General features: G+C 38.4%; 1 protein-coding gene across 1 annotated transcript; it reads right to left on the reverse strand.

Moving 5' to 3' along the window:
* Nucleotides 1-120: 120 nt before the first annotated feature.
* LOC106130253 (lachesin-like) lies at nt 121-23975 on the reverse strand. The gene is made up of 10 exons (XM_060945899.1): nt 23960-23975; nt 22803-22900; nt 16579-16783; nt 14139-14297; nt 10412-10540; nt 9278-9412; nt 7342-7491; nt 2227-2328; nt 1179-1283; nt 121-140 (listed from the first exon to the last, which is right to left on the reverse strand). The coding sequence occupies exons 1-10, from the start codon at nt 23973-23975 to the stop codon at nt 121-123; spliced, it is 1119 nt and encodes a 372-aa protein (XP_060801882.1).
* Nucleotides 23976-24241: the final 266 nt, after the last annotated feature.

The following is a 24241-nucleotide window of genomic DNA, read 5'->3' on the forward strand; positions in this document are numbered from 1 at the left end:
TACAATCGCCACAAGTACACATAGTAATAAAGTCCAGATTTGCTTGTGGTTTGAGGAGGATGATTCGTGGGGTGGCCAGCCCTCGTTCCAGGGGGCCTGACCGCCCCCCACGACTTCTGGTCACATCGTTGTCACCATTTCTGAAAGGATTAATCTGTGTTATAATAGAATTGGGATGTCATTTGTCTTATTACGAGATTATTCAATCGAAATATGTATAAGTCTGCTTTTATGAGTTCACGAATGCTTTTAAGCTATTTGATGCTATGTTTCCAGTTTATGTATAAATATCCAATCCAGGATCATAGACAAAGCGAACAGCCAGGGTTCCTCTCTGAAGAGGTGAATATAAATATATACGGGACAAATAACACTGATTGAGTTAGCATCGAAGTAAGTTCGAGACTTGTGTTACGAGATACTAACTCAACGATACTATATTTTATAATAAATACTTATATAGATAAACATCCAAGACCCAGGCCAATCAGAAAAAGTTCTTTTCTCATCATGCCCTGGCCGGGATTCGAACCCGGGACCTCCGGTGTCACAGACAAGCATACTACCGCTGCGCCACAGAGGCCGAGGTAAGGATGTAACTGGGACAAACCCACGATTTTCACAGAGTGGTTCCTTGCACTTTAGAATAGGACCACTCATTTTCCATGGATGTCTTAAAAGGCAACTAAGGGAATAATAGGCCTCTGTGGCGCATCGGTTCTACGTTTGTCTGTGACACCGGAGGTCCCGGGTTCGAATCCCGGCCAGGGCATGATGAGAAAAGAACTTTTTCTGATTGGCCTGGGTCTTGGATGTTTATCTATATAAGTATTTATTATAAAATATAGCATCGTTGGGTTAGTATCTCGTAACACAAGTCTCGAACTTACTTCGAGGCTAACTCAATCTGTGTAATTCGCCTCGTATATATTTATATATATATATATTTATTTATTTATTAAAATGTACATTCATCTAGTGCACCTTTTACCTTGATTCAATCCGGTTTACCTGCAAAGGTTGCTAAGGTCAGACGGGGTTGCTTCTTGTAAAAACTTGACTCACCCAGGACCCATGGTCAAAGCAATATCCCGGACTCTTCTTCAGAGTGGTTAGGAGGTGGACTAAAGCCACGAGGAAGAAGAAGAATGATATTAAATTCACTTATAATATTTTACCTAAGTTCTGCATTTGGTGTTGGCTGAGCACGATGTAAGGGTTGTCAAGGTCGGGATCCTCCAGGACCCCTCGATGTAGCTGTTCCAAGTGAAGCTCAACATCATCTGTAAATGAACCAGAATATTATCATTTTACTCTAACAATATTTGACCTTTGTTAATATAAGTAGGTATGTAAAAAAAATACCGTATACAATTTCGTTAGCGTATAGTCCTCTAATATTCAACTTAAATACAATTTCGAACAAAAAAAAAAACTTGGGGAGCTACGTTGTTACAGACAGACACGTTCTACTAATAACCCCGTCGGTTTTTTTATCTCACAAAATGGCGAAGATGGATGTCAAATAACATCTTATGCTTCTTTGTATTAACGTTGTCATGACAATAAAAACAATTCATTATCTTATTTCAACAAACAACATACATACATACATAAACTCACGCCCTTTTTCCCGGAGGGGTAGGCAGAGACTGCATCTTTGCACTTGCTACGATCTCTGCATACTTCCTTCGCTTCATCCACATTCATAACTCACTTCATGCAAGCTCGGCGGTTTCGGGTACTCTTGACCTGACCCTTTGCCAGGGTTTGCCATGCCGTGTGGTTCCCGGTGCCAATAGAAAAAATAATAGGACCACTCCATCTCTTTCCCCGTGGATGTCATAAAAGGCGACTAAGTGATAGGCTTATAAACTTGGGATTCTTCTTTAAGGTGACAGGCTAGCAACCTGTCGCTATTTGAATCTCAATTCTATCATTAAGCCAAACAGCTGAACGTGGCCTATCAATCATTATAAGACTGTTGGCTCTGTCTACCCCGCCAGGGATATAGACGAAGCCATATGTATGTATGTAGAAAGGAATAGGGTCACTCTATCTCGTTCTCATGGATGTCGTAAAAGGCGACTAGGGAATGTCACTATTTGAATCTCAATTCTGTCATTAAGCCAAACACCTGCACGTGGCCTATCAGACTGTTGACTCTGTCTACCCCGCAATAGATATAGACGTGCTTATATGTATGTATGTATAATGTATACTTACACTGCGCCATCGTTGTCGTGGGTGGCACGGTTGTAGTCGTTGTAGTAGTAGTAGTAGTTGTTGTAGTTGTCGTCGTCGTTGTTGTCGTAGTAGTCGTTAACACTGGAAGTAAAGTAGCAATGAGAATAGACATGTTAAATATAGCTTTCATTCATTTCAACTTTCATTCGTAAAAAGTTACCTTATAAATGCGACATAATTTTGTATGTTTGTTAATTACTCTTTTACAGTTAGACAATTAAACCGATTTCCGATTCCGAAAGATATACTGTATAGTATGGAAAATGACAAACACACAACTCACGGGAGCGGAGCCGTGTGTAAAAGCTAGTCTTTAGTATAACCACCGTTCCAATATTTAAAATCTATCAATCATTCACATGAATATAACATAGATTTGATTTCAACAATAACATAACAATGTGCCGTGTGGTTCCCGGCACCAGTCCAAAAAAGAACAGGACCACTCCATCTCTTTCCCATGGATGTCGTAAAGGGGACTAAGGGATAGGCTTATAAACTTAGGATTCTTCTTGTAGGCGATGGATTAGCGACCTGTGACTATTTGATTCTCGATTTCATCATTGAGCTATACAGTTCAGTCTTTCAGGTATTCATAGGTAATCCATTAATGGCACTCCAAAACAAATTAACCCATTGCAACAACTCTGCTATAGAAAATAAAACCATTTTCAATGTCCACTTCCTCCTAGCGCTATTTATTTATTTATTTAAACTTCATTGCACAAAATACAAAGGTATAACACAATTGGCGGAGATAATGCTGGAAGCATTATCTACTAGTCCACCTTAGGTCTTACAGAGAGCTTTATGTGGGGTTAAACTAAATAAATATATTATTATATATTATTAGCTAGTCCTGGTTACATCTTCACCTCTCTGTAGAAGAGCTTGGGTGTTTTATCCATGATTCTGTATTGGGTGAGTTAGGTTTTTAACACGAAGCGAGTTACATCTGAATTCCACAACCTTTTCGGAGGAACCTGACTTATATAAGATTATGGTCACAAGTCCCGTTGCCTGAATGTGCAGGTTTCCTTAAGATGTCTTCCATCACCGTTAGAGCATCGGTCAGCACTCATACTTAAATACATACATATGGTCACGTCTATATCCCTTGCGGGGTAGACAGAGCCAACAGGCTTGAAAAGACCGAATGGCCACGTTCAGCTATTTGACTAAATGATAGAATTGAGATTCAAATAGTGACAGGTTGCCAGGCCATCGCCTAAAAAGAAATCCCGAGTTTGTAAGCCTATCCCTTAGTCGCCTTTTACGACATCCATAGGAAAGAGATGGAGTGTTCCGTTTCTTTTTTGTATTTGTGCCGGGAACCACACGGCACAATAACAAAAAACAGCAAAACTAATGTAAGATAACTCAGAAAGGAATCACGACAATAGTACGTGGTCGAGGTATGATTACCTACGCGTTTATGTCATCGTTCGACCACTCTCTAAAACCATTTTAACTATAAGAGAACTAAATTCAGTTAATCCAAAGTTGCTGTACAAAAAAACGAAACGGCGAAGAAGCGACAATTCCAACTTCTTTCAATGAATGTTTAGTTCCGTTTATCGCAAAGTTTCCCGCATTAATTAAAACAAATGGCCGCTTCGGACGTACGCTCGGAATAGCGCCAATATAAAGAAATATTAGTTGAGGACACCTGGTCTCTAGAATTTTTCAGTTTGGGAACAAATTTTTATTTTAGGAAAGATGCCTGATTGTATTCTTTTTTGTATTGGTGCCGTGTGGTTCCCGGCACCAATACAAAAAAGAATAGGACTACTCCATTCTCTTTCCCATGGATGTCGTAACAGGCGACTAAGGGATAGGCTTATAAAATTGCGATCCTTTTTTTAGGCGATGGGCTAGCAACCTGTCACTATTTGGATCTCAATTCCATCATTAAGCCGAGCAGCTGAACGTGGCCATTCAGTCTTTTTGGGACTATTGGCTCTGTCTACCCCGTAAGGGATATAGACGTGACTATATGTATGTATGTACGCCTGATTGTACTTTTGGTAACAATAAGTTGGGACTTTTATAATCAGGGAGTATGCAGTCCTAGAACCGCGATTGTGAATGATATAATAGATTGATTGTTAATTGATGTTATCATGATAAAAAATCAGCGTGAGGAAAAACCTGCATCTCAATCAATACAATTTAGACTTCCTTACATCGATTTATGAGACCAGACGAGAATAAAATACTTAGGTACTTTAGAATGGAACCACGCCATCTTTGCCATGGATGTCGTAAAGACGACTAAGTGATAGGCTTATAAACTTGGGATTCTTCTTGTAGGCGATGGTTTAGCGACCTGTGTTTTTTTGATTCCATCATTGAGCTATACAGTGCAGTCTTTTCAAGACTGTTGAATCTGTCAACTGTTAGATTTTGTCAACAAGAAGTTCCTTATACATATTAAAAAAAAAAATATTCTAGTATATATACTATTATTACAATTTAATGTTATTTCTACATTTAAACCATTGTATTTTACTTCTAGGAAACAACATTCATTCTCAATAGTACAAAGTTTCCTTCTGTAATACAAACTCAACAATGACCAGTGAAAATCCCGAGCTCTGCTCACGACAGAAATCTTAACAATCACCTATAAAATTAAAGTTTTCATCTTACGTGGGCTTTTGCGACGGTGAAATAAACTCTCTTTTAGACTGAAAGTAGTTTAACTGAATGCCGCGGAAAATACAATTGTGAACTGAAATTGGTTGTTTTTGATCTCATGTGAGACATATAATTCAATTATTCTGTTGTAACAATGTTATTCAGGACTAGCTGTGCTCGCGACTCCATCCGCGTGGAATAGTTATTTTGGGCATCATTGAAGCTCTCAAGGATGAATAATTTTCCCCTTTTTTTCACATATTCCATTATTACTTTGCACCTTATCCTTGTTATTGCTAAAGCCTTCCTCGATAAATGGTCTATTCAACGCTATAAGAATATTTCAGTTCGAACCAGTAGTTCCTGAGATTAGCGCGTTCAAACAAACAAACAAACTCTTCAGCTTTATAATATTAGAATAGATTGGTCTAAAATTTTAATCTTTGGATATGGTGGCTTTGAATGCTATAGAAATAAGTTGATACTAGGCCAGGTATTGTAAGCGTCAATAGAATGTTTATCTTTATAAGTATTTATTATAACAAATGGCCGCTTCGGACGTACGCTCGGAATAGCGCCAATATAAAGAAATATTAGTTGAGGACACCTTCCTTGGGTTAGTATCTCGTAACACAAGTCTTAAACTTACTTTGAGGCATACTGAATCTGTGTTATCTGTCTCGTATTAATTTATTAATAGGGGAATTAAAATAACTGATAGATATCGGATAAGACATACATTTACATTGTGTTTTTGCAAAATTACGGTTGATTGCAAGAAGATGTGACAAATGCTCTCCTGCGCTGATTGTCAAAATCACCGAATAAAATACCTTATAGTTAGCTGGTTTCTTCTATAATAATGCGCTCACAATGTTCTGTCACTGAATCTGACTTCGATGTTTCTCTCTCTCTTACTCTAGCAAAGACATCGGAGTGAGCCTTTGGAACATTGTTTTTTTTTTGTTTTGGTTAATTACATAGACTGAGTTAGCCTCGAAGTAAGTTCAACTACTACTCAACGATATTTTATTTTAGAATAAATACTTATATAAATAAACATCCACGAACGAGGCCAATCAGAGAAAGTTAGTTTCTCATCATTCCCTCGCCGAGATTCGAACCCGGGATCTCTGGTGTAACAGACAAGCGTACTACCCGCTCACTTTCACATTGCCTGAAAGTGCAGGTTTCCTTAATATGTTGTAACTTCCAGAAAGGGCATCGATTGACATTCAAATAAATGAACATTACTCAGAAAAGATTTATGGCAATGGACGAGGTTGGAGTTTAATTGGTCTTCATGGATTCATGTATTAAAACCTTAAGTTTTCAGGTACTCTTATAATAAATAAATATATACGGGACAAATTACGCTGCTTGAGTTAGCCTTGATGTAAGTTCGAGACTTGTGTTACGAGATACTAACTCAACGATACTATATTTTATAATTAATACTTATTATAGATAAACATCCAAGACACGGGAACGAAAGGGCTGACGACCTGGCCAAGAGCGCTGCGCTCGGCAGGTTCGACCCCACTACGATAGATGTCCGGTCTCGTTCGTCAAGCGGCAGATCCGAATGGATACCATTGACGAATGGAACCGGCGCTACGTGGAGGGGGAAACGGCATCCACCACTAAGATGTTCTTTCCCGACGCAGGAGAGGCGTACCAAACAATAAGGAAGATTGCGTTGACCCCCGTGCTTGTGCAGGTGCTCACGGGACACGGCGGGTTCTCGCAATATTTGAACAGGTTCAAATGCAAGGAGAGCCCTACCTGTGCCTGTGACCCTGCAAATGAGGAGAGTATCGACCATGTCCTTACCGAATGCGCTATATATGGAAAAGAAAGGAACGATATAGAGATAGAGATAGATGAAAAGGTGACAAGGGACAAAATATCCGAAATTGTTAAGAATAAAACAAAAAGAGGAAAATTTTTGAAGTTCTGCATTAATGTGGCAATAAAAACCATTAATAAAAATAAGACTAAATAACAAAAGAAGAGGAAAAGAGAAAAGAAAATAAAATTAACAGAGAAATAATTAAAAGAAGATAATAACAATAATATATCTAATATAAATTTTATGGCAACAAAAGAATGAACAGAAAGAAAAGACCCCTGTCCTCCCACACAGGGTCCCTCCTGATGGAGTTTCCATGAGCAGGTGGTGTTTTAGCGCGGTAAGAGTCCGGCACTACCTGGGTCTTCCTTCCCAGGCTGTCCATGATGGATTTCACCACCTGCTCATGTAAATAAAATAAAAAAAAAAAAACATCCAAGACACAGGCCAATCAGAAAAAGCTCTATTCTCATCATGCCCTGACCGGGATTCGAACCCGGGACCTCCGGTGTCACAGACAAGCGTACTACCGCTGCGCCACAGAGGCCGTCAATGGAACGATGAAAAACTAAGTTATATAATATAGCATGTCATTAACTTACTATGCAAGAACAGTTCAGCCTGCGCCCTGCCCAGGGTGTTCTCCACGTGGCACCGGTACGCGCCGGCGTCCTCCCGGCACATATCCGCCACCAGTAGCTCGATGGTGTGCCGGTAGCCCCGAGACGACATGCTGAGTCTGTGCTTCGTTCCTGGGACAAAAAATACGTACATACATATGGTCACGTCTATATCCCTTGCGGGGTAGACAGAGCCAACAGTCTTGAAAAGACTGAACGGCCACGTTCAGCTATTTGGCTTAATGATAGAATTGAGATTCAAATAGTGACAGGTTGCTAGCCCATCGCCTAAAAGAAGAAATCCAAGTTTATAAGCCTATCCCTTAGTCGCCTTTTACGACATCCATGGGAAAGAAATGGAGTGGTCCCATTCTTTTTTGAATTGGTGCCGGGAACTACACGGCACAAAAAAATGCTATTAAAATTTCATAAAGAAGATTGAAATTATTGATGGATGTTGATTTAGTTAAATTTCGATTTGAGTGTGGTGTGGTTCCCGGCACCAATACAAAAAAGGATAGGACAACTCCATCTCTTTCCCATGGATGTCGTATAAAGCGAGTAAGGCATAGGCTCATAAACTTGAGATTCATGTTTTAGGCGATAGGCGAGCAAACTGTCACTATTTGAATCTCAATTTTATCTTAAAGCCAAATAGCTGAACGTGGCCTATCAGTCTTCACAAGACTGTTGGCTCTGTCTACCCCGCAAGGGATATAGCCGTGATATGTATCTATGTAGATTTTAGATAACACCTTTTTTTAAATGTTGTATGGCATTAAGACCGTAGTCGGTTTCGGTATAAGCAACATGAAACCCGTTTCGCTATGTTCGTAAACCTATTTTTCTGTCTGGTAAATGTCCTAGATTTTTCTTGTTGTAACCTCATTGTTGGAACATCATTATCTTTAACTCTGAAAAGAATTATTTGCCCAACGGCGAAAGTCCTTTGAACGCAGTACATACATACATAAAATCACGCCTCTTTCCCGGAGGGGCAGGCAGAGACTACCTCTTTCCACTTGCCACGATCTCTGCATACTTCCTTCGCTTCATCCACATTCATAACTCTCTTCACGCAAGCTCGGCGGTTTCGGGTACTTTTGACCTGACCCTTTACCAGGACGTCCTTTACTTGATCAAGATACGTTCGTCTACGCCTTCCCACTCCGACCTTTCCCTCCACACTCTCCTTGTCTATCTTTGAACGCAGTACTTCAACTAAACTTATCTAAATTCTAACGCAATATAATTATTTCGTATGCAGACTATAATAACTGCATCAAATGGCTGCCAAGTCTGCCCCCGTCTTAAACGCGGAACAAAGCGCCAACTGGCAGGATTTGCTGACGATGCTGGATTAAGTGTATTGCACTGACAAAGATGGAAATACGTGGAATCTGCTATTTTACATTTATATAACTGTTGGTATGATAATTATATTTTATGGCGTTTCAGTGTTATGCAATATTAGCTTGTGATCGCAACTTTGTCAGCTCGAATTAACAAAAGAGTACAAGTTTTTCGCAAATCCCAGTTTAGTATAGTTCAGTAAATAACGTGTGAAGAGGAAACAAACTTTCTTTCGCATTAATAATACTGGTTAGGATAAGTAGCGTATCTAAAAGGAAACTTTGGATTAGGCCTTATAAATTGTGGACTAAAAGCTGGTAAATAGTTATTTTTTTTTCTAGAATCAGTTTCGGTTATACAAGTATCCTCACCTCACTGGAGAGGAGCCTGGGGTGCGCTTTCTCGACCATGACTTTTTGACTCTCTCTTCCTCCTGGTTTTAGTCCCGGTTGCATCCTCACTACCCTGGACAGGACCCCAGGGTATGCCTTTGACCACGGATCCTTGATTGGGCCATGACTTTTTGACAATCTATTACTGTAATAAAAGACTTAAAATCTCTTACCATTAACAAGCCTGTTGTCATTGAGCGTCCAGAACACTTGAGGTACTGGATACGCTTCGGCAGTACACTGCAGGGTCACAGCGCCACCTGCCGGCGCTCGCAATGCGACTCTGCCAGTCCACACTGATGGGGCAACTGGGAACAAAGATTCCTTATGAAAACCTGATTTACCTAATCCGGGTTCGTGAACATTGACGCACTTGGACTTGTCTCCAAAGATGTGAGGATAGAACCGAGACAATTCTGGGCGGATGATGATTATTCTTTTTTCAGTGTCAGCTCCCTTGAAGTCAACCCCTTTCCTAGAATAAGGGGTGAGTAATCTAGTTATATGAATGGAGGAAGCTCCATTTAACTTTACTAACAAGAGTTATCTCTTAAATTTAAGAAGAAACTAAATATATACCTAAAAGAAAAAATTGAATGAATGACTGACAAATCAACGGACAGTCCAAACCGCTGGGTCTAGAGACTTGAAATTTGGCGTGTAGGTTCTTTATGTGTCTAAGAGAGGGTGTCCTTAAATTCCCATGGGAACGGGAATTATAGTGATTTTTCAGTTTACGAGGACGGATCCTCCAGTTCAGAACTAAAGGGACATTAAAGAGATTTTGTAGGGACTCAAGAAAAGGTGCGTTATTCACAAGAGCAGCGCACTCAGAACGCGATTCGGCGACGATAACTGGAAGGTTGGTGCACCCATGACTGGTGGTGGAATAGTATCTACTCCATTATGAATTCCATATTCTTTGTAGTACAGTATAGGTCTTCTTCTTGATTATTGTCCCAGTTGCATCCTCACCACTCTGGAGAGCTGCCCGGGGTAAGCTCTTGACCATGGATCCTGGAGTAAGTGAGGTTTTTACACAAAGCGACTGCCATCTGACCTCCGCAATCTTTAACAGGGGAACTTAACCCGAATTGTATCATATGGTATCCAATGTGCAGGTTTCCTCACAATTCCCTCACCGTAAAAGCATAAGTTAGGTATCAAACTAATGTACATAACTTCGAAAATAATCAATGGTACATAGCCGAATGGTACACAGAACCGGTGCCTTTTATGCGCAACCGCATTTCGACCAGGCACCTTACCGATTCGGCCATCGACGCTCCAAAGAAAAGGTTACTTACACATAATGTTGATGAGAATTCTCTTGCTGACCGAAGGAGGAACCCCGTTGGTAGCTATACAGAGGTAAGCGCCCGACGCCGCTCGCTCCACCGCACTCAGGTTGAGCCACGGCCCCGTCCATTTTGATACTGAAACAATAATACTACTCTGTCAAGAAAGTAGCGGGAAAAGATCAATAATACACAAACTGTTTGTTATTCATCCAAATTTATTTTATCACCTTCAAAATATGCTCCTTTAGAAACGATACACTTACGCCAAAGAATAATCCAATCATCAAAACATTTTTTAAACGCTGTTTCCGGAATTGAGGTCAGTTCTCGCCGCGAATTCTCTTTTATGTCTTCTACCGATTGAAAACGGGTGCCACGAAGTGGTAATTTGAGTTTAGGAAAAAGAAAAAAGTCGACTGGAGCCATATCTGGTGAATATGGTGGTTGCTCGATGGTATTTGTTGAGTGTTTGGTTAAAAATTCGTTCACAATGATGGCCTTGTGCGAAGGTGCATTATCATGGTGCAAAATCCAAGAATTTTCTTTCCACAAATCTGGCCTTTTTCGTCGGATTTGCTCTCTTAAACGCCGCATAACACTCAAATAATATTCCTTATTTACCGTTTGACCTTCCGGCAAGAATTCCGAGTGCACAACACCGCGATAGTCAAAGAAAACAGTCAACATGACTTTGACTTTTGAACGACTTTGGCGTGGTTTTTTCGGTTTCGGTTCAGTTGGAAGGCGCCACTCCGAAGCTTGTTGACTAGTTTGCATGTCAAACTCGTAAACCCACGTCTCGTCACCAGTAACAATGCGTTTCATGAATGTTGGGTCGGAATTGACTCGTTCTAGCATGTCCTCAGCAACTCTCATGCGATTGAGTTTTTGAAAAAAATTCAGGTCTTTTGGGACTAGCCGAGCGGCAACATGTTTCATACCCAAATTATTAGTTAAAATGGTACGGATCGACTCGTGAGATACAGAAAGTTCGGTGGCTATCTCTCTCAAAGTTGAATGAGGATTTTCAGTCACTATTTCCTTCACTTTTGCGATGTTAACTTCAGTTGCAGACGTTGATGGCCTACCAGAGCGAGGCAAATCTACCATCACATCTCGACCGCTTTTGAACGCTTTGTACCACTCATAAGCACGAGTTTTTGATAAAGTTGATTCACCGTAAGCCTTCTGTAACATTTTCAGTGACTCCGAACACGATATTCCATTGGCAATGCAAAATTTAAGACAAACTCTTTGTTCGATGTTTTTATCCATTATGAAATTAGCAATACACACTAGATATGATATAACTAAAAATAGCACTGTATTTAATGTAAACAACAGATGCAACTCAAACTCCGCGCCAGAATGGAAAACAGTTGTGCCAATCTAACAACAACAAAAAAAACAAAAATTTGAATTTGGAACCATAAATAAATAATCCATTCCCGATACTTTTCTGACTGAATGTATATGTTAGTGATTCTAAATAATATTTGAAATCTGTTTGTTTGTTAACAGGGTCAAAAAGGACAGATGAGAGTCATACAAATATATAATCACGTCTATATCCCTTCAGGGACAGACAGAACCGTCTTGAAAAGTCTGATAGGCCACGTTCAGCTGTTTGGCTTCATGATAGAATTGAGATTGAAATAGTTACAGGTTGCTAGCCCAACATCTAAAAAAAAATCCCAAGTTTGTAAGCCTATACCTTAGTCGCCTTTTACGACATACATGGGAAAGAGATATCGAGAGACCGGCACCTATTCTTTTTTTGTATTGGTAACTTAACCGTGTGGTTCCCCACACGGTTTTATAACCAGTTTTATTTATAGTTTCAGTTTGGCTTATTCCAAAATGTTATATTAATTGGTTAATAATAAATATAATTTGTTTAATTATGCAAAGATAAACGTTCTACATCTGCGGTACGTTCCACAAAATTAAAGTTTAAATCAAACGTGTAACTAAAAACATGTTCAAAACAAATGTGAAATTACTCTCGAATTTTGGTCTAGTTTAATTTGTTTTGTCATGCGACTGTGACGTCGTAATGTAGTGAAAATTGCAGATAGACTGAAATCCAGGCAGCCTGTGGTAAAACAAAGCAGAACTTTCCTGCCCGGAGTCACGAATTGAATGTGAGCTGTTATTTACTTTGAGCGATCTGTCACCAGTTGTGAATTGTGAATTGCATGCAAATATACACATACTATAGTCGCATCTATATCCCTTCCGGGGCAGACAGAGCGAAGACTCGTGTAATGACTGAGAGGCCACGTTCAGCTTAAGGCTTGATGATGGAATTGAGATTCAAATAGTGACAGGTTGCTAGCCCATCGCTTACAAGAAGAATCTCAAGTTTATATCCCTTAGTCGTTTTCTACTACATCAATGGGAAAGGTATGGAGTGGTTCTATTGTTAAGTGTCGGAAACCACACGACATAATGTGTGTGTGTTTGTTTGAATTACATTTTTGGGGCTTTTTAGTGTGTAGTAGACGCCCACGACTTCGTTCGCGTGACTGAATGATTTTAAAGTGTCATTTCTATATTGCCTATAGTTGGGCCGTATCATCAATACGAGTGCATCAGGTGTGCTAGATCTTCGATTTTTATAATCTTATCAGATAATGCTTGTTACCAACTATTATAAAGGCGTTATTTCTATTTTAATATAGTTTAACTGGACTATCATGGTTTTCTGTCAGCTATGCCAGTTTTTGTATTTGAGAAAATTAATACCCAAAAACCTTTAAATATCTACACATCTGCACATTGTATGTGCAACATAAAAACGCAAAGCTAAGGCGCAAAAAGGAGAATAAACCACAGCGCCGCCGTATCGGATTTCCTCTAAATCTTATTTATTACATGCGATTACAGTTTTTGTGAGCGAGGCTCAGAATGATGAGATACAAGCTTTAAAGCATTATCTGTAATTACAATGTAAGTACATGTTCGTTTACATACATACACATACATATGATCACGTCTATATCCCTAGCGGGGTATACAGAGCCACCAGTCTTGACTGATAGGCCATGCTCAGCTGTTTGGCTTAGTGATAGAATTGAGATTCAAATAGTGACAGGTTGCTAGCCCATCGCCTAAAAGAAGAATCCCAAGTTTGTAAGCCTATCCCTTAGTCGCCTTTTACGACATCCATGGGAATGAGATGGAGTGGTCTTATCCTTTTTTTAATGGTGCCGGGAACCACACGTCACTCTCGTCACGTAAGATGTAAATACATTAAAATGATACTGAAAGCGACATTTGAAATTGCATTTAAAATTTTATGGTTAAATTTATTTTGTAGTGAAACCACAACGTCATAAAGTAGCAAAAAGTGTGGCTAGACCCAAACTCAGGCCAAAAATTCAGATCCTGTGGTGTGGCGAGTAAAGGACAACTTTCGTACAGCAAATTAAAAGTTTTATTTGGATTTGTGTAACAAATGTAGACGAATTTTGCGTTTTTTTAACCGCCTGCGAAAATAGGTCGTTCTTAGTTTGACCTAGTATCCATGCTCAAAATATTCTCTAAAATCAGCTGTGCGTAGACTACGCAGATATCAGTCATATAAAGATAATTTGACTTAATGTTGCCTCTGTCTACTTGATATTTGCCAGAACATCTCCAATTTGATGAAAGTACGTTCATCTAGACCTTAGCAAATAAAGGGCTGGATTGATACTAAGATTTTAAAATATATGGTTAAAACTCTTACCTAGTGTTTCATTGTTTATCTTGAAATGCCTTGAGTCCTCTCTCCTCCAGAGTATGTTGGGGGTAGGCACGCCCGACGCGGCGCACCTCAGGGAGGCGTTCTCGCCCTCCTTGGTTATAATTTCACTACTACTCGCCTCATCGTCTATGTCTGGTGGAACTGTGAAAGAAAAACCGTTATTAAAATCTAAAATTATACTAATATCCTTATCATGAACTTATTACCCAATTTCATTATTAGGCCATTCAATTGAACGAAGCATTTTAATCCTCTTAAGACTATTAGTTTATTTATTAACTTAAAAAAACTAAAATGCTACAGTGTCTGTTTACAAATATTTGTTTTAGATTAATTTCCGGTACCTACATGCCTCGAAGATAAACAGAAACTATAAATTTCCACGAAGTGTGAAGATAGTCATAACAAAGCTTCCATTCCCCCACATGACTTACGTCATGAACGCTTGGTTGTAAGCAAATTAATTTTCTGGGAAATCGTTACTTCGATATCATTGGAGCTTCACGTCAACCAAAGTGTATGTCAAAGTTCATATATTTGATAATTCTAGTGCATATTGCTTTTTGCAATTTACCTTGTTTGATGTCATTTGGATATTGATCTGCCCTCTTTTAACTGATATTATTAAGTGATTTCAAAATAGAAGAGGGAGTTTTTCAATTATATCACTAAAGAAAGATATAAAAACTAAAATTTAACGTAGTTATTAGCTTTATTTCAGAACTAGCTGTGCCCGCGACTTCGTCCGCGTGGAACAGTTATTTTGGGCATCATATTTATTTTTGCAAACATCCTCCTCGGCTTTATCAATTATAGCTGCGGTCACGCGTATTAGAAAGAACGCTGGTTCGCCGTATTAAATGTTTCGCTGCAAATTACTTCTAACGACTATATCTCAAAACTTATTCGTCTGATTTATATACTGTAAATGGCAATTTTAGTCTACATGAAAAGCCGAAACTAATAAACATATTTATTTGGATAAGGATTAATACTGAATTAAAGAAAATTGGTTTCAAAATAACTTATGTTTATAATGAAAAAATAATCTTAAAAAATGAACATAAAAGTGGTTATTGTAAGTAAATCTTAAGAGATAAATATATGCTCTCGCGGACTCTTTTGTGGCAAAAAATGAGTACTTCACATCTTTAGTACATTGTTTTACTATATCTTTGTTGGTTTGCGCAGCGTTCGCGTGGAAAGCTCGCAGATGGCCGACTCATTCAACTTTAACCTGCATTGTTGACGTTTCCCGTAGGAAATCCGGGATAAAATGTATGCCTATAGCCTTCCTCGATAAATAGACTATCTAACAGTGAAAGAATTATTCAAATCGGTTCAGCAGTTTCTGAGATTGCGCGTTTAAACAAACAAACAAACAAACAAAACAAACTCTTCAGCTTTATAATATTAGTATAGATTTAACCAGTTGTTATTATCACTTTAAAATGTAAGAACATACGTCCCTACGTATCATAAATTTATTTTGGTGAGTAAATTTATAAACCTGTGTATTTATCTCTAGCTGGCGATATCTTTAACTCAATTCCATCATTAAGCCATCTAGCTCTGTCTACCTCATTAGCAATAAACATGTGATATATTTTTGTGTAAAAAAATTATTTATTAATGCCTAAGTTATATGGTCAAGAGTACCTGAAACCGCCGAGCTTGCATGAAGATGTGGAAGTAGCGAAGGAAGTATGCAGAGATCGTGGCAAGTGAAAAGATGTAGTCTATGCCTACCCCTTCGGGAAAGAGGCGTGATTTTATGTATGTATGTATAAAGTTATACCGCCGTTAGAATCAAATAAAACGAAATAGCACTCCAAGTTAATTCTCCGAAAGCAAACCACAAACAAATTAAACAGGAACGCAGTCAAAATCCGGAATACCTGCTCGCCATTACCACTCGTGTCTGAACATGTTGAGTCTCGCTTAGTGGCGTATCTGTCGAAATCACCACTAAGGAATTTCTCAGTACCGCCGCGGTTTCGACAAAATGCGCGTGCATTTATTCAGATGAATTTTGAGGGAATAGGAATTGTGATTGTCATTGTGCCGTGTGCCGTGCCGTGTGGTTCTCGGCACCAATACAAAAAATTATAATAGGACCACTCCATCTCTTTCCCGTGGATGTCGTAAAAGGCGACTAAGGGATAGGCTTACAAACTTGAGATACTTTTTTTAGGCGATGGGCTAGCAACCTGTCACTATTCGAATCTCAATTCTATCTTAAAGCCAAATAGCTGAACGTGGCCATTCAGTCTTTTCAAGACTGTTGGCTCTGTCTACCCCGCAAGGGATGTATGTATGTATATGTGCTGGAAACCAAACGGCACCATTAAAAAATCGATGCCTATAAAAAAAAACACCAAGAAACTAATGTAAAAATCTCATAATAAAGAGCAATGCTGACCGACAACCTGCAGCAGGTGAGTCTGGCTCATCATGGGCTCGGTGTTGACCTGACACATGTAGCGGCCGCCGTCCCCTGGCCCGATCTCCTTGAGCCCCAGGGTCCAGGCGCCGTCGCCGTGCCCTACGCTGATACGGTGGTTCTTCGTGATCACGTGACCGGCGATAGTCAGGATCGTTTGGGTGTCCACGCGGAGCCACGCCACCTGAAATCGTTAGGATATTTAGAGCATTTGTTACCGCTTCTCCTGCGCTGACGCCTTGGAAGCGGCAGTGAAGTTAGTTTTAAGTAATTTTTTTGGACGTCAACTAATGTTGTTGAACCATTAATGTTTTGACAATTATTAAGCGATGTGAAGTATCCTATAATAATGAATGAAAATTTTTGAATTTGAATTACTTTTCAAGTAAGGCCTCAAACTATTGTGGCGGAGGATGCGACTGGAAAAATGATACAAAAACAATAGGACCACTCCACTCATTTCCCAAATATTTGTATCATATCATTGTCGTAGAGGCGACAAAATAAAAGGCTTATAAACTTGGGACACTTATTTTAGGCGAGGGGCCAGCAACTGTACTCTGTTTGAATCTCAATTCTATCATTAAGCCATACGTGGCCTTTCAGTCTCTTTAACACTGTTGGCTCTGTCTAACCCGCAAGTGATATAGACGTGACCGTATGAATGAATGGATGCAACTAAGAACACACTAAGATAGATTTAAAACCTTTTCATGAGCTAGAAACTTGCCTCTATTTGAATATCAAGGGTATCATTAAGAAGAAGCCTTACGGAGGGGCGCCTTTATTTAACCACGCTTTTTTTCCAAGAAATTCGCCCTGCATGATCTGTTGAAAGACCTGTGCTTTGCGCTTTGACCAAAATATACCAACTTCCTTTGCTTGATAGCGTTCATTAAGCTCTATTTTGTTGTTCATTTTGCAAGAGCTAGTAAATACTATACGAGCAATAATTATTTATTAATGTTACTATCAAAGTAAATTAATAAAAAATTGCCCAATCTAGGATCATGATTTGAAGGCGGGCTCCTCTCCAGAGAGGTGAGAATGATGCCGGGACTAACGCAATAGAGAAACCTCAGGTCACAGTTAGTAATGTAATAATAAGACTAAAAGGCTAATTGCTAATGCATTATTCATTATTTATTTATATTATGTGCATCAAGGAAAATAAGAATACAACTTAAAGAGAAATTCAGTACACGGGCACTACTTATTTCTTGAGAAATTTCAATAATGTAATATATTTTAAATGCCAAAATAGAAAGGCAATTTTGCAAAGCGGTTTACTGTAATGCCACTAAATTGAAAATTTATTTCCTCACAACGTTAATGTAATAAAAATGGTAATGAATAATTTTATTTTGTAGATTCATACTACGAAATATTTGTTTGGCTGAGATATTTCGTTTCAAATTACAATACCGATTAAAACCCGCGTCTCTTCTCGTCTATAAAGACATACTACTCTGTCAAGAAAGTAGCAGGAAAAGATCAATAATACACAAACTGTTTGTTATTCATCCAAATTTATTTTATCACCTTCAAAATATGCTCCTTTAGAAACGATACACTTACGCCAACGAATAATCCAATCATCAAAACATTTTTTAAACGCTGTTTCCGGAATTGAGGTCAGTTCTCGCCGCGAATTCTCTTTTATGTCTTCTACCGATTGAAAACGGGTGCCACGAAGTGGTAATTTGAGTTTAGGAAAAAGAAAAAAGTCGGCTGGAGCCATATCTGGTGAATATGGTGGTTGCTCGATGGTATTTGTTGAGTGTTTGGTTAAAAATTCGTTCACAATGATGGCCTTGTGCGAAGGTGCATTATCATGGTGCAAAATCCAAGAATTTTCTTTCCACAAATCTGGCCTTTTTCGTCGGATTTGCTCTCTTAAACGCCGCATAACACTCAAATAATATTCCTTATTTACCGTTTGACCTTCCGGCAAGAATTCCGAGTGCACAACACCGCGATAGTCAAAGAAAACAGTCAACATGACTTTGACTTTTGAACGACTTTGGCGTGGTTTTTTCGGTTTCGGTTCAGTTGGAAGGCGCCACTCCGAAGCTTGTTGACTAGTTTGCATGTCAAACTCGTAAACCCACGTCTCGTCACCAGTAACAATGCGTTTCATGAATGTTGGGTCGGAATTGACTCGTTCTAGCATGTCCTCAGCGACTCTCATGCGATTGAGTTTTTGAAAAAAATTCAGGTCTTTTGGGACTAGCCGAGCGGCAACATGTTTCATACCCAAATTATTAGTTAAAATGGTACGGATCGACTCATGAGATACAGAAAGCTCGGTGGCTATCTCTCTCAAAGTTGAATGAGGATTTTCAGTCACTATTTCCTTCTCTTTTGCGATGTTAACTTCAGTTGCAGACGTTGATGGCCTACCAGAGCGAGGCAAATCTTCCATCACATCTCGACCGCTTTTGAACGCTTTGTACCACTCATAAGCACGAGTTTTTGATAAAGTCGATTCACCGTAAGCCTTCTGTAACATTTTCAGTGACTCTAACACGATATTCCATTGGCAATGCAAAATTTAAGACAAACTCTTTGTTCGATGTTTTTATCCATTATGAAATTAGCAATACACACTAGATATGATATAACTAAAAATAGCACTGTATTTAATGTAAACAACAGATGCAACTCAAACTCCGCGCCAAAATGGAAAACAGTTGTGCCAATCTAACAACAACAAAAAAAACAAAAATTTGAATTTGGAACCATAAATAAATAATCCATTCCCGATACTTTTCTGACTGAATGTATATCTATTCCCGTGGATTGAAAAAAAAAACCGATAATCCACGTTCAGCTATTTGGCTTAATGATTATAATTAAAACAAATTTAATTTACAAATTGTACAGTCCCTGCATAGCATCAACAAGCGGGAGTGTGCCCAGAAGGCTGGCAGCATTACCAATTCAATGATAGAATTGAGATTCAAATAGAGACGGGTCGCTAGCCCATCGCCTAAAAGAAGAATCTCAAGTTTAAAAGCCTATCTCTTAGTCGCTTTTACGACATCCATGGGTAAGAGAGTTCTATTTTTTTATTAGTGCCGAGAACGCACGTTATTAAATTAAGATTTAGAAATAGTAAAAGGTTGTCAATAAACGCCCTCAGCAGTGTTTGGGTTTGAAGTTGTAATATTTCTAAATTTTGACCTATACAAACATTTGAAAAGCTTTCCTTTATGTTATATGAATAATGCGTTTATTCACAACAAAAACAAATTGATACGGCTAATTGAAAAGTTTCGTAATAAATAAATCTTATCATGAAACTTGAGAGTTACTTCATAAATAACAGATCCTCGGAGATTGTAGGTTCTTAAAACTCGTTTCTATTTTGTACAAATTAATTAACTTGTAAGCTTCGTTTGAATTTTAAATTCAATAGTGTCTCAAGATTTAGTATATTAACAAAATTTTTGAAGGCGTACTTTAATTATTACGTCTGCAAACTTAAGCGCTAAATATTTACGATTAAACTGGATTTAGACCTAGGTTTCACTCTAGTGAGAAATTATAGTTAGTAAGCAAGGAGTACATACATACATACATATAATCACGTCTATATCCCTTGCGGGGTAGACAGAGCCAACAGTCTTGAAAAGACTGATAAGCCACGTTCAGCTGTTTGGCTTTACGATGGAATTGAGATTCAAATAGTGGCAGGTTGCTAGCCCATCGCCTAAAAGAAGAATCCCATGTTTGTAAGCCTATCACTTAGTCGCCTTTTACGACATCCATGTGAACGAGATAGAATGATCCTATTCTTTTTTTTATTGGTGCTGGAAACCACACGGCAAGGAATGCTTACCAAATTATATTGACTGCCCCGTATGCCATTGCTTCGTATAAAATCTTGGCATGAACAGGTGAGCTATATATAAAATGTGAAAAGTAAAGGACTATTTGTCGTCCTCCTCTAGGCGTTAGTACCTCATCTACATCTCTCTGGAGAAGATCTCTCGCATCTTAATGTAGCCATGATCAAGGTTTGGGTTAGTTGGATTTACATTAAGGAACTATTGCAAGTATTTATTAAAAAATATAGTATCGTTGAGTTAGTATCTCGTAACACAAGTCTCGAACTTACTTCGAGGTTAACTCAATCTGTGTGATTTATTCCGTATATACATATGTAGTATATATAATATTATCAATTTACTTTTATTTTTATTATTTTTTATTGTTTGACCTCCGAAACCTTTCCAGGGGAACTTAACCGACATTGGATAATTATGATAATTGTTACATGGTTAAATACACCTTTATCTCTTCGGTTTACAGTTTCTTTCGGTTTCTTTCAGTTTTAAGCAATATCTTATTATATCTGTTAAATATAATAACAAACTTACATACATACATACATATAATCACGTCTATATCCCTTGCGGGGTAGACAGAGCCAACAGACCAGAGCGGACTGATAGGCCACGTTCAGCTATTTGGCTTTAAGATAGAATTGAGATTCCAATAGTGACAAGTTGCTAGCCTATCGCCTAAAAAAAGAATCTCAAGTTTGTAAGCCTATCCCTTAGTCGCCTTTTACGACATCCATGGGAAAGAGATGGAGTGGTCCTATTCTTTTTTGTATTGGTGCCGGGAACCACACGGCAATAACAAACTTCTTACGCTAAATATCGTTTTCAAAAATTTAATTAAAAATATAGCAACTTCACGTTTAAAACCATCTATTGAATCATTTCAATGGCATTTATATTTTATTGAAAAGTATTCTTGCTTTGTTTAAATACTATTTACTTCAATCGGAGCTAAAGCTTTCCTATTTTAAAAGCTGCGATTCAGCGAGGCGTGAAAGCTCTGAGTAACGTAATGGAACTTTTAATTGAAATTTTGACGCCATATTGCGCTATCTTTGTTTTAATAGTGTTTGTTTTGATCAGTATTTTCCATTAGACGTTCTCAAAAAAACCATATAGATTTAATCCGAGACAGCAGCAGAAGAGAAAAAGTCTACTTCTATTCTTTTTGCTCATTTTCTTTCCATTATATCGTTTGCCATCTTTTTTTATTTGAAGCTCAGAGATCTCTCAAATAATCTATAATACATTACGTGATACAGAGACAAGAGATGGAGGACGCTCCACTTAACTCCACTGACAAGGCAGGCAAATTATCTTAGTTTATGTATGTTTTTTATACAGCAGTTGCAGACGACGACGTTTAAGACGAAATTAACAAAAGTTTTTGTAAGACATATTCTGTCCTGTCAGTCAGATTTTATCATATCACCGAGATTTAGTAATGGGTCTTGGCAAGATAAGTAAGTAAGTAAATGTTTTATTGTTCACTTAAGAAGTAAATTACAAACAGTAGTAGAGTTCAAAGGCGGACTTATCCCTGAGTGGGATCTCTTCCAGCCAACCTGACAATAAAAGGATCGCTAAGATAGTTAAGAAAGTGATTGAGATCTTTGATCTTTTCATATATAATATTGACCACTACCTTAGACCTAATATTTTGCTTACAATCAGTTCTTTAAACAAAAAATGAAAATCAGTTTATACGTTTTCGTTTAACAAATAAACTCTCAACCTTAAAAGTAAACTTGATAGAATGATAGATAGATAAAACTCTTTATTGCACCATAAGAGAAAACATACAAAACAACACAAAGCAGATATAGATGGTACAAAGGCGGACTTATCGCTAAAGCAATCTCTTCCAGTCAACCTTTGGGTGGAAGGAAACCAAACAGGAGGGAATGGAGAAAGAAGAAGAGAAGGAAGAAATGGAGAAATCATATATATACATAAAGATCACTTCCTTAGACCTCATATATTGCTTACAATCAGTTCTTTAAACAAAAAATAAAAATCAGTTTATACGTTTTCGTTTAACAAATAAACTCTCAACCTTAAAAGTAAACGTGTTACCTTACGTGGTGCCGTGTGGTTCCCGGCACCAATACAAAAAAGAATAGGACCACCCCATCTCTTTCCCATGGATGTCGTAAAAGGCGACTAAGGGATAGGCTTACAAACTTGGGATTCTTTTTTAGGCGATGGGCTAGCAACCTGTCACTATTTGAATCTCAATTCTATCAATAAGCCAAATAGCTGAACGTGGCCATTCAGTATTTTCAAGACTGTTGGCTCTGTCTAGCCCACAAGGGATATAGACGTGACCATATGTATGTATGTATGTGTTACCTTAAACGTCTGCAGATTATCAACCCTACAGGTAAGGGCGGCGTCCCTTCCCACGGCCACCGTTACGTTTGACCCCGGCCCCACGAACCGTGGTAAATCTGAAAGAGAAAAATTGTTTTTATTAAAAACTAGAGGCCGCCCGCGACTTCGTCCGCATGGAAACCCTATCAATCCCGCGGGAACTCAGGGATAAAAAGTAGCTTATATATTATTCTGGGTCTTCAGCTACCTACATATCAAATTTCATCATAATCGGTTCAGTAGTTTTTGCGTGAAAGGGTAACAAACATCCATACTGACATACTCACAAACTTTCGCATCTCTAATATTAGTAGGATTTATTTGAATTTATTCAATTAGGTACATAGCTGTCATTTGCGTTTTGTTATTCCAAGTCTGATTCTTTTTTGTTATACCACGTTTTATAGTGACTGACGTTTCATGTCAAATCCCACGGGAACGCTGTCGAACGGGATAAAAAGTATCCTATGTCCGTCTCCTGGCTCTAAGCTACCTCCCTACCATTTTTCAGCCAAATCTGTTCTGCTGTTCTTGAGTTATAAGTGGTGTAACTAACACAACTTTCTTTTATATATATAGATATGTGCCGTGTGGTTATTTTTTAAATTGAAGAATAATTTTTCTAATTTCCCACGGGATTTAAGAAATAGAAATTCGCGGCTACGAAGCCACGGGAAATAAAGTAGATAATCTATGTAACATTGTTTATTCCGTAAAAGTTAAGATCATACTTCGTTAAATGCATGCATACAAATATCCCATATTTATTCCTTCCTATTTATTCCTACTTGCCGTGTGGTTTCCGGCACCAATAAAAAAATAAAAGGACCACTCCATCTCGTTCCCATGGATGTCGTAAAAGGCGACTAAGGGATAGGCTTATAAACTTGGGATTCTTTTTTAGGCGATAGGCTGGCAACCTGTCACTATTTGAATCTCAATTCTATCATTAAGCCAAAAAGCTGAACGTGGCCTATCAGTATTTTCTAGACTGTTGGCTCTGTCTACCCCGCAAGGGATATAGACGTGACCATATGTATGTATTAAAAATATAACATTTTTACGCCTAGATATAGCGGTATGACAAAGGTTGCGGAGGTCAGATGGGAGTCGCTTCGTGTAAAAACCTGACTCACCCAATCTAAGAACCATGCTCCTTAATACTATATGCTTAAGACCACACATTTACACATATAAAAATGAGGTTATGGGAACAAACGGCCGATAACCGGACGGAGCGTATCGTCCGGAAATTATGTCGGACCGGAAACTCACACGGGAAACGTGTTGGAGGGCCGGTTTCAAACCTAAAACCGTATTTTAAATAGGCTTTCAACACTATTTGAAGTGCTCTTGATTTCAAAAACGGTTGAGTTGATTTGATTTAGTAGTGTATTTAAAATTAAACTTGATTTATG

This window comes from Amyelois transitella, chromosome 9 (assembly GCF_032362555.1).
Source record: "Amyelois transitella isolate CPQ chromosome 9, ilAmyTran1.1, whole genome shotgun sequence".
In the NCBI taxonomy this organism is placed as follows: Eukaryota; Metazoa; Arthropoda; class Insecta; order Lepidoptera; family Pyralidae; genus Amyelois; species Amyelois transitella.

Bases quoted from the DNA above. Each gene is read 5' to 3' on its own strand.
- LOC106130253 (XM_060945899.1), bottom strand. The intron at 1,284-2,226 runs GTAAGTATACAT...GTTCATTTACAG, and splicing joins CACGACAACGATGGCGCAGT to ATGATGTTGAGCTTCACTTG. The intron at 141-1,178 runs GTAAAATATTAT...TAATCCTTTCAG, and splicing joins ACACCAAATGCAGAACTTAG to AAATGGTGACAACGATGTGA.